At 36.3% G+C, this 15588-nt stretch overlaps 1 protein-coding gene across 5 annotated transcripts in view; it reads right to left on the bottom strand.

Annotated features, from left to right (window-relative positions):
- Positions 1-15588, bottom strand: part of POLD3 (DNA polymerase delta 3, accessory subunit) — a 103419-nt gene that overhangs the window by 16542 nt on the left and 71289 nt on the right. For all 5 annotated transcript variants that reach the window (XM_012745085.3, XM_012745080.3, XM_012745084.3 and 2 more), the window contains exons 5-8: positions 14067-14199; positions 9186-9450; positions 7820-7892; positions 2319-2484 (exon numbers count right to left, since the gene is read on the bottom strand). In XM_012745085.3, coding sequence (XP_012600539.1) covers positions 2319-2484; positions 7820-7892; positions 9186-9450; positions 14067-14199 — 637 coding nt within the window. The remainder of the gene's footprint in view (positions 1-2318; positions 2485-7819; positions 7893-9185; positions 9451-14066; positions 14200-15588) is intronic.

Genomic DNA, 15588 nt, shown 5'->3' with positions numbered 1-15588 from the left:
TCCTAGGCTACAAATATGTATAGCATGTTACTGTATTGAATACTGTAGGCAATTGTAACACAAGGTATTTGTGTACTTAAACATATCTAAACATAGAAAAGTTACAGTAAAAATATAGTATAAAAGATAAAAAATGGTACACCTGTATAGGGCACTTACCATGAATCGAGCTTGCAGGACTGAAAGTTGCTACAGGTGAGGCAGTGAGTGAGTGGTGAGTGAATATAAAGGCCTAGGACATTACTGTACACTACTGTAGACTTTATAAACACTATACACCTAGGCTACAATAAATTCATTAAAAAATATTTTTCTTTATTCAATAATAAACCAATCTTAGCTTACTGTAACTTTTTTACTTTATAAACTTAAAATTTTTTAACTTTTTGACTTCTGTATTAACACTTAAAACACAAACACACTGTACAGCTGTACAAAAATATTTTCTTTAAATCCTTACTCTGTAAGCTTTTTTAAAAATTTAATTTTTTTACTTTTAAAATTTTTTTGTTAAAAATGAAGTCGCAAACACACACATTAGCCTAGGCCTAAACAGGGTCAGGATCATCAATATCATTGCCTTCCACCTCCATATCTTGTCCCACTGGAAGGTCTTCAGAGGCAATAACACACACAGAGCTATATGATAATGCCTTCTTCTGGAATATCTCCAGAAGGACCTGCCTGAAGCTGTTTTACATTTAACTTGTTTTTATATATAAGTAGGGCGACTATGCTGTGTGTGGTGGCTCATACCTCTCATGCCTGTAATCCCAGCACTTTGGGAGGCTGAGGTGGAGGCTCACTTAAGGCCAGGAGATTGAGACCAGCCCTGGCAACATAGAAAGACCTTGTCTCAAAAAACAAAAAGTAGGACTACTAAAATAATGATAAAAAGTATAGTAAACACATAAATAAGAAGCATAGTCATTTATTATCATCAAGTATTATGTACTGTACATAATTGTGTGTGCTATGCTTTTATACAACTGGCATTGCAGTAGGTATGTTTACATCAGCATCACCACAAACACGAGCAATGTGTTACACTACCATGTTACAACAGCTATATCACTAGGCAACAAGAATTTTTTAGCTCTATTATAATCTTATGGGATCACCGTCATTTGTGATCCATTGTTGACTGAAACATTGTTAAGCAGTGCATGACTGTAATTTTATAAGTTAGTACAACTTTCATACTGCAACTTGACAAAGACGTTACCAGAAAATAATTGACTAAAGACCTCATAAACTTAGGAGGCAAAAAATGCTTAGTGTACTATTACCAAATCTAATCTAGCAATATATAAAAAGGATAATGTATCATGACCAATCAGGGCTTATCCCAAGAATGCAAGGTTGGTTTAACATTTTAAAATCAACCAATGTAATTCACAATATTAAAAAATACACCATATGAGCATCTCAATAAATGCAGAAAAAGCATTTGTCAAAATTCAATACCCATTCATGATAAGACCTCTCAGCAAACTTGGAACAGAAAAGAACTTTCTCAATCTGGTAGAGGGCAGCATTAAAAATCTACATTTAGCATCTTACTTAGTAGTGAAACACTGAATGCATTCCTAGCAATAACCATCAACAGTGTTTGAACCATGGTTGGGGACATTTTAATCCATCCATATCATATGTTCCCACTAGACAGATCCCTAACCCTCTAAAATTTCACCATTTTGTTGATGTTTTGAACTCGAGTAGCCCCAACCTTACCACAAAGTCAAGTCTTTCTGGGCCTATCAGTGCTGACAGTGTCCTTTAAAATTTCTTTCAACAGACTAATTCCTACCAGCTATGAGGTAGTGTCTCAAATTCCTGGATCTAGTTTTAATAGCTTGTGTGCTTTTTATTTTCTTTTCTAATTACATTTTACCACTTGAAAAATAAACTCACTGATATAAAAAGAAAACAAAGAACTTTTTCTCTTAAATTTGACTAGAAACAGTAACCCCTCATTTGGCAATCTAAAGGGAAAAACAGACACACACACACACACACAAATTAGGCACACTTATGGCATGTCCACAAATTTAAAATGAATTAAGGGAGGAAAGACAATCAATTTAAATCAATGAGGCAAAAAAATTACTTTGGGCTCTAAATCATTCAAACTGGCTGATTCCACTTCACTAGATAAGCTAACGAGCTTCTGTCTTCATTTTGGTGGTATAGTTGTAACCCTAAGGCATTAAGTAGGATTTAGTACTCAACTGAAAATTGCCTGCTGTCAATAAACCCAAACAGACCTTCTCACCCCCAATAGAGACATTCTTCCCCCACAAGCAACATTTTCCTACCTTTTTTTTTCCTTCTGCTGCATCTTAACAGGCTCTGCTTTTTTGCTGGATTTCTTCAGGCCTGCAGGAGCTGCCAGCTTTGGTTCAGTGGCAGACTCTGGAGGTTGCTCCACTATTTTTTCTTCTTTCACTGCTTGTTCTGAATCCAAATTGACTTTAAGTTTATCTACAAATAAAGTATAGCAGACAATATATAATCCCATTATGCAATATTAATCCATCATTTTTCAACAGTCTACTATGTGCCAGGTAATATGTTAGGAGCAGGGGCAAAAGGGATAAAAAAAAAAACAGTCCCTGTCCTAACAGAGCTCCTAGTCTATTCAGAAAACATGTCTCCTTTCTAACTACCACTCTAACTATAACTATTTTCACTTTTGCCTCCTGCTAATTCCTCATTATATCACAGCCCCTAAGCCAAATGATACTAAAAGCAAGGCTTAGAAAAAACAAATACAAATTAATGAGGTATCATCCTTTTCATTTTTCAGATGAGGAAAACAAAGAGAGAGATTGAAAGATGCTTTCCAAGAGTACACAGCTTACAAATGGTGACAAAAGAATTTATAGCAAGACCATTACTTTCTATTATAGTCTATCTTTTAATGGCTGGATACTCTTATCATCTTACTACTACCTTAATGATAAAATTTAAAGACTATTGGAATCAAGACAGTTTGGTTCAAACTCTGCTTCACTATGGGCAAATTATTTTATCTAAAAGTCAATCTTTTCTGTAAAAACTGGGATAATATGTATAAGATTATTTTAAGGATTAAAAGACTGGTTAAGTGACTTGTCTAAGGTAACTATGATAGAGAAGGTAAGAGTCAGGATTGAACCTAAGTCAGTTTCACTACTCAAAAGTCCTTATCGTTTTCCTGATACCAAGATGAAAACAAGTACCATGCAGTGCGGAGGGCTAAGAAATGCAAATAGAATGGGCCTAGCCATTTGAGAAACACATAACGTAGCCTTCCTGCTACACTCAGTGATAGCTTTTTGCAAGCAAAGTCACAAAATACTATTAGAAAGCTGTAAACCTAGTGGGGTGGGGAACCTGTGGCCTCAAGGCCACATGTGGCCCTGCAGATCCCTGAGTGCAGCCCCTTGACCAAATCCAAACTTCACAGAACAAATCCCTTTATTAAAAGGATTTGTTCTGTAAAATTTGGATTCAGTTAAAAGGTGGCACTCAAGGATCCAGAAGGCCACATGTGGACTCAAGGCCAGCCACAGTTTCTCTACCCCTTTAAACCATCTAGAGTGTAGAAAAAAAAATTCTACCTCAGTCCTGGCTATTTTTTTTTTTTTTGAGACAGAGTCTCACTTTGTTGCCCAGGCTAGAGTGAGTGCCATGGCGTCAGCCTAGCTCACAGCAACCTCAAACTCCTGGGCTCAAGCAATCCTACTGCCTCAGCCTCCCAAGTAGCTGGGACTACAGGCAAGCGCCACCATGCCTGGCTAATTTTTTTCTATATATATTAGTTGGCCAATTAATTTCTTTCTATTTATAGCAGAGATAGGGTCTTGCTCTTGTTCAGGCTGGTTTCGAACTCCTGACCTCGAGCAATCCTCCTGCCTCGGCCTTCCAAAGTGCTAGGATTACAGGCGTGAGCCACCGTGCCCGGCCGTCAGTCTTGGCTATTACATACAGCTTAATATAATAACCTCTATATTATTTGAAAGTATAGAAGATGGGTCAAAGTGTAAAAGGCAATCTATTAATATTTATACTTTTTTTCTCTGAAGACCTGAATGGGAAATCTGAATGGTGGAATCCATCAGCCCAATGGTGGTGTACTCTTACATTTTTAATACTATTGTTCACAAGTATCAGTGCTTCTCAAACTTTTCTACCAAAACATTCCAAATTGTATAGAAAAGAAAACATGTATCTCCAGGGGCTTTAGAGGTCAGCAACTAACCCCAAAAAACGTCTCTGAAGTCACATGTGTATCTTTAAAATCTATGCAAATTTTGCATTTTATTACATAAATTATAATGTTTTAATAGTAATTGTTTTAAAATTACATCATTAGGAGGAAAAATCTCCAAATATTTCCAACTTATCTCATGGGTTAACGAAAGAAAAGCTATTACATTGAGTCTACCAATTTCCGAGAACTTATCTGAATTAAAATACCACTGATAAAACATTAGATTCAGCACCCAGAGTTTCTTTGTGGTAGTTTCACAGAATTTTAGGAACTCAAACTTATACATATGTGCAGCTATAACTGGCCAATGAGCTGGTAAAGAGATAGTTCAATGCAGCATTTAAAGGCAATTAAGGAAAATTTGATGACATTTTCTTGTTACCTGAATGATCAAGTCACTTATATCATCTGACTGATTAAAAGTATCTCCTTTTAATACTCAAGAAAATATGAAACCTTTTCAAGGAAAGAAAGATAACTGATGACTTTTTAATTTCGTTGCCAATGATAAATTTTTATCACATTTAAAGCATTACTTTAAAAAACTGAGATATAATTCATATACCATAAAATTCACCCTTTTAAAGTGTCCAATTCAGTGGGTTTTAGTTGTGCAACCATCACCCCTATCCAATTTTAGAACATTTTCAGCATCCCAAGAAGAAACCCTGTACCCATCAGCAGTTACTTCTCAACCCCAGCCCAACCCTTAACAATCACTAATCTTTTTCTATAGACTTGCCTATTGTGGACATTTCATATAAATGGAATCATGGAAATGGAATAAATGGAAATATGTGGTTGTGTCTGGCTTCTTTCACTTAGCATAATGTTTCAAGGTTCATTAATGTTGTAGCATGTCTCCATATTTCATTCCTTTTTATGGCTGAATAATATTCCATTGTCTGGATATAACACATTTTGTTTATCCAGATGACGGGCCTTTGGGTTGTTTACATTTTGGGGCTAATAAGAAAAATGCTACTATGAATACTTGTATACAAGTTTTTATATGTACATGCAGTTTTAATTCCCTTGAGTAGATACCTAGAGTGAAATTTCTGGGTAAACTCTATGTTTAACTTTTTGAAGTACTGCCATACCATTTTCCAAAGGGAGTACACTATTTTACCTTCCCTAAAGCAATGTATGAGGGTTCAATTTCTCCACATCCTTGCTAACACTTGTTACTGCCCAGCATTAAGTTTTAAATGGTTTAAGCCCACACAATGTACTCTCTTCACCTAACTCTCACACTTCATTTTCATTGCATTGATCTTATTATGTGTCAAATAAAAAATCATAATTTTATTCTGAACATTCAGCCTTGAAAAAATGTCTGTTAAATAAATTAACTTTGCAAGCAATTCTTTTTATTAGGTGAATATTTAATTCTTTTATTTTATCTAGGTTCCCCCCACACTCTATTACATGCTATCCTAACACCCCATTACTCTCTGCTTAGCAATCATAATCATTAACTATTTAATTTTTCCATATTTATTTATCTTTCCCCACAGAATATAAGGGCTATGAGAGCAAGGACCTTGTTTGTCTTTTTCTCCATTATATCCCCAGTGTAATAGTGGCCAGTTAGCTCACTTGGTTAGAGTGTGGTGCTGATATCACCAGTGTACAATAATGCCAAGCACACAGAAGGTGCTCAATCAATATTTGCTAAACACATGAATAAATAAGTATATATTCCTGTATATTAATAGCTTGATTTTTTAGCAAATATTCACATATCTGATATATTTTAAAAATAAGAATTAAAAAAAAAAACACCCCAACCAACAAACATGCACTCTTCATCAAAGTTCCCAAGAAACCATAATCTGATTGGGTATAGTGGCCCAGTACCAACCAGGCAAGCCAATGACATCAGCATGATGTTTTCACAGTGTTCTCCCTGTACATTGTGCCTGCAATAATACAATAATTGGGCTTCCCAATAACCTGAAAATATCACATTTTCCATATACTTGCAGAACACAAAAATATTCTTCTCTGATAGTTTTTATGGCAAAAAAAACAAAAACAAAAAAAACCTGTCATCCCAATTCCTTCTTTGACCACCAGTTTAGCCATCCCAGAAAAGCAGAATTCTGAGTAATTTTGCTTGCATAAGCACATAACAAAACACTTCCCTGCAAAATCTTTGTAAAACTGATGCTCCAAGAAAGTGTGCCATAATTATCCTGTGGCTTCCGAATTCTTCCTGGTATTCTGCCACATACCCTCAAGGAATGTGTACTCGATATGTGAAGTATGAAAATATGTGACTACTGGTTCTTCTCATGTGAAAGAATTCTTATTTAAATATTTTTTTTTAAATAAAGATAGTACTTTCTCAAAAACTAAATATTTTTAAATATTTACTCATTACTACCTGGGCCCTTCTAATTCATACTGAGGTCTAATTAGACCTGTGAGTAATCTGCAAAAACAACTAAAAAAGGCAAAAGATTTGTTTTTGCAACCCTAGGAGTGATAACGTTTCCACTAGGCAAACTGACTCTAGCATCCATAATATTAACCGCAACACTATACTGCTTAACCAGGCAGCCTCTCTTATATTTTCATCACTCATTTTCAAGAGCCCCATGAGGCAAGTCATGGTGGACCACACCTGTAATCCCAGCACTTCAGGAGGCCAAGATGGGAGGATTGCTTGAGGCTAGGAGTTCAAAATCAGCTTAGGCAACACAGTGAGACCCCCATCTCTACAAAAAATAAAAAACATAGCTGGGTATGGTGGTACATGCCTATAATCCCAGCTACTCAGGAGGCTGAGGCAAGAGGATCACCTGAGCCCAAAAGTTGGAGGCTGCAGTGAGCTTTGATAGTATCACTGCCCTCCAGCCTGGCTGATAGAGCAAGACCTTGTCTCTTAAAAAATAAAAATAGGCCGGGTGTGGGGGCTCACACCTTTAATTCTAGTACTCTGGGAGGCTGAGGCGGGAGGATTCCTCAAGGTCAGGAGTTTGAAACCAGCCTGAGCAAGAGCGAGACCCCATCTCTACTAAAAATAGAAAGAAATTGGCCAACTAAAAATATATAGAAAAAATTAGCCAGACATAGTGGTGCATACCTGTAGACCCAGCTACTCGGGAAGCTGAGGTAAAAGGATTGTTTGAGCCCAGGACTTTGAGGTTGCTGTGAGCTAGGCTGACGCCATGGCACTCTAGCCCGGGCAACAGAATGAGACTCTGTCTCAAATAAATAAATACTAAAAATAAGTTTTTTTAAAAAAGGGGCCCTTGAAGCAAATAGTTCATTTTCTTTTCAAGGCAGAAAATAAAAATAGGAATAGTAAACTACCCTCCAAAAAATCTCAACCGAGTCCAACTCACCCATAAAGTCCACTGTTCTAGTTGGGATACCTTCATCAATGTACTGATTGGTCAGTACACTGCAAATTTATGTTAGGATGCAGAAATGCTACCTACTAGTCTCTTGGCTGGCCAAACACTAGACAAAGTGGCTTTTACCTCAGGTGAGACATATTATTATATTAACATTCATTTATTAGTCAAAGGAAAGTGAGAACATGCTTACTCATAGCAGCTTTTCCAAAAAAATTGCTCAGCACATTCCCTTTCCCTGGTGCCTTGCTGCCTGCTGAAGATGCCTACAAAAACACACAAAAACACATGAGATTTTTTTCTAGCATTTAGGTTGCTCTTGAAGTAGCACAGTCTTGAGCAATCTCTTTAATAGCACACCACGCTGTCACGATGGTAGTCTCTATAATCATGCCAAATGTGTAAGTGTTAGATATAAGAATAAATGTAGAATAATAATTCAGGCCAGACAGTACCTGCTGTAATCTCCAAAACTTAGTTTCCCATAGTTCTTATACAATTATTATCCATGGATGTATCTAAATATTTCTTGAGCACATTAAAAAACTATTTAGTTTGACAGAATTAAAACAGATCAGAGGCAGTATGGTACACAATGAGAGGAAAACCCAAAATGTTACCTTTTGAACAAACCATGAGAAGTCGATGTGAATCCTGGTTTTACCACTCATTGGCAAGTTAGTTAAGTCTAGGCTTCCATTTTATCACATGCAAAATGGAAATGGTAATATCTCCCTCAAAAAATTGATAAGAGGATTTAAACAAAAATCAGAATCTTGGCACAAAGTAGGCATTCAATAAATGTTAGTGTTTCCCTCCATTCCTCTTCTCCTTTCCCAAAGAACAGAAGCTTGAAAATGACAGAGATGATAATAATAGTAATAATTATACTTCTCTGGATTTTTTAAATGGTATTTTAATGATACTTGTTTTAAGTCAATGCCCTCAAGTTAGTTCAGATGACTAAACAATTAAAAATGAAGGGAAGTGAATGAAGGAAATAAGAAAAAAATGCATAAAATAGAACAAGAAGGGTAAATATACTAGGAAGACAAACATATATGGGAAAGCCCAGAAGGCAGCCCAGAAGATAAGACGTCACTCAAAACAACATAATGGTAATAAACAATTCTTTGAACTTCACAATTTTTGAGGTGTTTTCACATGCATTATTTCATCTGGATCTCACAACAATCTTATGATGTACACAAGCAGGAATTGCCATTTTACAGAAGGAGAATCCAAGGCTTGGTGAGAAGCATTATCAAAAGAAAAAGGAACTACTTTATTTTTTTCCTTCATCTTTTTTAAATTTTATTTTAGTGTATTATGGTGGTACAAGTGTTAAGGTTACGTATATTGCCCATGCTCCTCCTCCCCCCTTGAAGGAACTACTTTAAATGAGAATATCAAGTATTAAAGAGTTTCAACTAAAGTAGAAAAATCAGAACTGAAGATTAGAACCTTATATAATTAAACTACTACCACTAGAACTATTAATACTTTTCTAATTACCCATTTTGAGCTTTAATAAAGGCATATCTCCAAGGAAGACTTACATTTGTTACTTCTTTAGCCTCTGTTTTGGTTTCCTTGTTGGTTTCTTGGTTTTTAGTAGCAGCTTTAGAGGCAAACATTCCCATAATCCCTTTGGGCTGCTGGGAAATCTGTTTGGAGGAAGGTGGGCCATGACCATTGATAGTGAGCTCATTGTTGGCTTGTATCTCACTTGACACCTGAAGGTGTGACTGCTCAAACTTTTTGGAAGATGAGGATTCAGCAGGAGCTCTAGGGACTGCAGCTGCACATTGTATGGCACTAAACCTTAAGACAGAAATGTTACATTAATGTCAGTATCAAACCTTATTTTTGAACTCTTGTTTCTTCCACAATACTTTCTAACTCCAATATTATAAAATTAGGGAATTTTATAACTAGAATGGATTTTGGAAATTTTTTGTACAAAACTCTTAATTATATAAACAAATACCAGAGAGAAATAAGTCACTTTCCCCCCTCCTCTACTCTGAAGGAAAGTCATTTGTTTTAAGTTACACATCTGGTTAGCAATCAAGATAGAGTTGGAATCAGTGTGCTCTACCACATCATATTGAATATTCTTGCTTCTTTGAAAAATCATCCTAATTCAAAAGAGTAAGAATGCACCAAACAATAAAAGATTTAGTAATTTCACCATTTTTGGGAAACCAAATGGTTATCCCATGTTTTTTAAAACCTTCCTCTTATACAGCTAAACATACAATATTAACTGAATCAAAACTAAGAGCTTTAAATATTAACAAATTACCTGGCAATTCTCCTGGCCAGAGGGGGTCATGCTTTAAAATATGGAAGAAGCTGGGAACAGAGACACTGGCTCCCATAACCTATTGTCCTTTTATAGCCATTTGTTAATAATTTCTAATAATACCAACTCACAGCATCAGATAAGTAAGTATGCCTAAGGCCAAGTAAAGAAATTTGGTGGAACAGTTTGCATGCCATATTAAAAGGAACATTCATCTTTTCTCTAATCATTACAGATGTACCTGTTTCACACAAATACATAATGCAACATTCCACATTGTGAATGGATAACTGATTCAGCCTTCTCAGAGGGTTATACTGAAGGCAAAGTTCCCCAGTTTTTCCTAACAAAGAAAAACATTTTATTTTCTCAGTCTTGTTTACTAGGGAAGAGTTCCTTGACGGTTTTATTTGTCTTTTAAATTTCAGGCACCCAGAACAAGACCTGGCACATAGCAAGTGTCAGGAAAGACAAGTAGAAACAATGACTATTTAAGTGACAAAGTGAGGCTTCTGGTTTCTTTCCCTTCTTTAGTGTATCACTTCAAGTTGGGGCGGGAGATGGGGGAGATTTAGAAACTATGTAGTGATAGCAATCATCTTCCAAATCAACCAGGCACAACTTCGAAATTAACTGCTAGAATACCTGGCCTAAGAAAAAAAATCCCTGATAAATCATTTCATTTCAGAAGTAACTTTAGACTGAGCAGCCCCAACAACGCCAAAAATCTTCCACTGATTTATTATAGAAACCCTACAGTAACACACATCTTTTGTGCATCAGAGTTAAGAACAGAAGGAAATCATTTACTTTCACCCATCACTCTTTCTTTCTGGCCTTGCAGTGCTTCCACGTACAAGGAAAAGGGCAATGTTTTATTTCATTGTCAACATCTAAAGTTGGCTTGAGACAACTCTTTCTCTGTTTGGTCTGCATTCCACACCTTAGGGTCAGGACCAGGAATTGGCAACAAGGAAGAGACCAAGTTAGGCTGGGAGCATGTCCGAAGAGAGAAGAATCTCTGCTCAACACTAAAATTTCAACTTTCTTCCTGTCACAGCACTTCTTAAAACACACAAAATCATGAGTCAGATCTCAGTTGGCCCATAATTCTCAGGACCAAATACATCTTTATTGGAGATAAATTGTTCACATTTCTACTGAGGATACTTTTAAGTATTTAGGTAAAGTTTCACTGAAGTGCTTCCTATTACCATATTTCTACTTACCATGTTTATTTTTAGTGAGCCCTGTACAAATTTCATTTTAAACTTTTGAGTCACTTTTGTTTTTATTTGTTTACTCGCTAGATACGACAGAAAATCTGATTTTTAGAGCTTGACATGCCATAACTAGATTTTAATACATGTTATTTTTGAAATCTAATATTTTACATAAACTTAACTGGGTATTAACATTTCCCTGAAATCCTCCCCTAAAAGACACTGGACTTGTAAATTATTACTCTTTGGCTATATAATTATATATTTTTTAAAATAAATATTTATATTCCTATTTTACTCAAGGTTTTTAGCAAAAGAAAAACCCAACTAATTCCATCATTAATTTACTCAACAATTACTTACTGAATGCTTATCATATGCCAGGCACCATTTTGGATATACAGATAACAAATGAATTACAATTCCATTCTCATGGAACTTTCAGAAACTTCCCACACTTTTCCTTCCATTTTATAGTCAAATTTCCTGGAAAGAGTTATACATATTCACTGTCTCACTTCCCCGTGTCCCTATTTACTCAGCTGACCAGAATCTGATTACTCCACTGAAAATGCTCTTACCAAGGCCACACTAAATCCAATGGACACTTTACAGTCCTAATCTTACTAGGCTTCTCAGCAATGTTTCACATGGTTGACCAATCCCTCCTTCTTGAAACTCTTCCCTTAGCTTCTGGAACCCTATAAACTCTTGTGATTTTCCTCTCATCCCTGGCTTCTCCCTAGGGTCCCCTCTTTTCAGGCCCTTCCCTTTTTAAAGCTATTATGAAATAGTGGTTACTATGTGCTAAGTGCTATTCTAAGTACTTAACATTATTAAGCCACTTACTTAACATTATTAAGCCACTTAATCTTCTATAACCCTGTGAGGTTGGTACTATCGTGTTAGCTGTACTGATAAGGAAATTGAAACACAGAGGTTAAATAACTTGCCCATGGCCACACAGCTAGTAATTGTGGCCTAGAGTTTTATTTTCTGCCATTCTTTCATTCTATACATTCTCCTCTGCATGACTGTATCTACTGCTATGGCCCAGTTACTTACCTATTCTCTCTGATTCCACAATCTCTATATCTTCACCCTGGATTTCTCTCCTTAGTTCTAGACTCACCTATCTATTGTATTGGACATGCCCAATCGGATTTCCCACAGGCATCTCAAACTCAGTATGTCCAAAACCCAATTTATCATTTTTCCGTCTCTCCTAAAGCCTCTTCTATTCCCTTTGTTAGTTCCCAGCTACCCAAGCCAGAAACATGGGTATCATCCTTTTAACACTATGAACAGGCACCCCCCCAACACAATGTCCCCAACCATTACAACACATTTAGGTTTTAAATAGTTGTGACTCTTTAACTTTCATACCTATCCATCCCCAACACCACTACTTTACTTCAGGTAACTGCTGTCTCCACCCCAGATCACTGCAATATTTCTCCTCCCTAAAGACATTGCCTCTAGATTATTCTCTTCTATTCTATCTTCAACATCATAGTCAGTGATTTTTCTAAAATTTAATTCTGATCACTTCACCTGATCTGCTTAAAAATTTTCAGTGGCTCCCCAGTGCTCTCAGAATAATAAAGTCTAAACTTCTTATCCTAGTTGGCCTGTTCAGTCCTCTATCTAATTATTTCCTACCTCTCATTCTAAGTTCCAGCCATAGAAAACTATTATGGATCTGCACAGCATTATGTATTCTCTCTTAGCTCTGTCCTTACTCTCCCATTTCTCCTTTGCCTGGCTATTTCTACTGGGCTTTCAGGCCTCAATTGTAATGGACATCCCCAATAGGATTTCCCACAGGCATCTCAAACTCAGTATGTCCAAAACCCAATTTATCATTTTTCCATCTCTCCTAAAGCCTCTTATATTCCCTTACTTAGTTCCCAGCTACCCAAGCCAGAAACATGGGTATCATCCTCTTAACACTATGAACAGGCAACCCCCCAACACAATGTCCCCAACCACAACAACACATTGGATGTCATAACCTTCAAGATTTCTTTGTCTTGCCCCCTCCCTCTACCCATCCAAATGTGGGTAAATGCCTCTTCAAACATCTTCCTATACCATTATCCCATTATAGCAATTTCATACTGCCTCCCATCAGACCATCAGCAGGTACTGGGCCATATTCATTCTGTAGTGTGTGACATGTCATAGGTACTCATCAGATATTAAATTCAAATTATCTTGCTTAGTACCTGTCAAAATAGCAGGTATTCAATATATGTTTGGGAAATTGACTTGAACTCTCAATAAAACTGTACAAAGTAGGCATTACTACAACTAATTCAAGGATGAAGAAACCAAAGCTCAAAGAGTTTAAGGGATCTGTCCAAAGTCATTGGGCTACTAAGCAACAAAGCCATGACAGAAGATTTTGACCATCAATTTCCAAAATGTGTATGCATTATACTCCATTACCTCCCTATGCTGTAAAGGACACAAAAGATTTGCAAGATCTAATCCTGGTTATGGAGGCTCAAGAAAAAGTTGCTTTTGGATGGGAAGTAGAGGGATATCAAATTAGGAATAATTTTTAGAAGGACAACATTTGAACTGGTTCTTGAAAGATGGGTAGGATTTAGAAAAGCAGAGACTGGAGTAAGGGAGTTAGAGTGGGCACAACAAACATTGCTGGTGGCAGTGACAAGATAAATATATGAGAAATAGATTTATGGGTAGTCCACTGGGATTTTCAATACGGGTTGTGGCTGCTATTTTTCACCTTATGATGTACTAATAAAACCAGGCATGTGTCTTACTGCAAGATAAATGGGGTTTTACTAGACTTGGCATTCACTCTTAAGAGGCAGCCACTGTGTAAACATCTTACAAAATCAATTCGTAAAGAAGCCCACAAGGAACATTAAGGAGCTTACTTGCTACAGTTCTGCAAGTTGCTTTTAAGGATGTCATAGTCAGTATTGAACAGAGGCCCACTGTCCTTTAGCATGGCTTTCTGGATGCTGTACACATGGATGCTGGCAGTCACCGCTAGCTTGGACTTCACTGCTACAAGTCAACAGGAAAAGTAGTCTGTTAATACACAAACTTCATAGCATGTGGAGAATTTTAACAAGAAACCCTTCTGCATTAAAACCATTTGCAATCTGTGGTGGTCCAAAAAACTCTAACAGGCCAAATAGCCACATATACAGTAAAACATCAACTCTTCTGTCTGTAATGGGAACATTATGACAAGGTAGGTGGTGGTGAGTCATTTCTAAGTACAGCACCTGTGAGGGTATCACTCATCTAGTGGACACTTAGTAAATATTAATTAATGATTGATGATGACTATGATTACCTTTTTCTTTTTTTTTCAGTCAGGGAAGAACCTTACATTCTAGCATATAATTAAAGAAGAATAAGTAGCTACTATCTGAGAAGACTCATTTATGTATTTCAATTTTAGTTTAGAGAAAACAACTCTATAACAAAAAATACTACTAATTAGATAAGTCTGCAGAGGACAAAAGAACATCACAAGAACAAATTTTAGGTTCCACAAGGGAAGGGGTTGTGACTAACTTGTTCTGTGTCCCTAATGCTTAACACACAGTAGACAATCACTAAGTATCTACACGCAGGCATCCTCAAACTACGGCCCACATGCGGTGTTTCTGCCCGTTTGTTTTTTTACTTCAAAATAAGATATGTGCAATATGCATAGGAATTTGTTCATAGTTTTTTTTAAACTATAGTCCAAACCTCCAATGGTCTGAGGCACAGTGAACTGGCCCCCTGTTTAAAAAGTTTGAGGATCTCTGATTTATAGAATGAAGAAATCTTGCTTTACCTACCACAGTGGGAATACAGGGAAAAAAATAGTGGACATCCCTACCACCCTGAATACTTTAGAGTTAATTTGGTAAGAAAACACACCCACCCCACCCTACACACTGGGAGAAGTCTTTATTTACAAAGTACAACAGTGTAGGTTTGTACTCAGGTTTTGTCTTGAGATACAGGTCCAAGATCACAAGGACTCTATTATAAAATTCCTTTGAATTGTGTTTTTAAAGAATAGAACAGTAGCATTAAATAGTCTTGAAATAGTGCACAAATTTAATTTAGAAGTTATTTAATTTAGAAGTCTTTCTTCTAGAAAAGCATTCTTTAATTTGCTTCCTAAAAAAAACGTTATGGAATACAACACAATATTTAGACTACTATCTTTTTACAGTTTATTAAAGTGTCCCATATGGTATTTGTAATAGTTCTGCATGTCTGTCACAAGTTTTGTAATCCAGTGATAAAAGTGCTTTAGAAATGTCAGCAGCTGTTGGCCTTAAAAAATGGGAAGTTAGGCAGATACAGTACCATATTTTAACATGTTTCAAAAACTACTAATAAAAGGATTATAGGGCTCTTCAGTTAAATAGCTAAATAAATTATATG

The sequence above is a fragment of the Microcebus murinus genome, chromosome 4 (assembly GCF_040939455.1).
Source record: "Microcebus murinus isolate Inina chromosome 4, M.murinus_Inina_mat1.0, whole genome shotgun sequence".
Lineage (NCBI taxonomy): Eukaryota > Metazoa > Chordata > Mammalia > Primates > Cheirogaleidae > Microcebus > Microcebus murinus.
The sequence above is the reverse complement of the archived record's forward strand: the minus strand, read 5'-3'. Positions and strand labels throughout refer to the sequence as shown.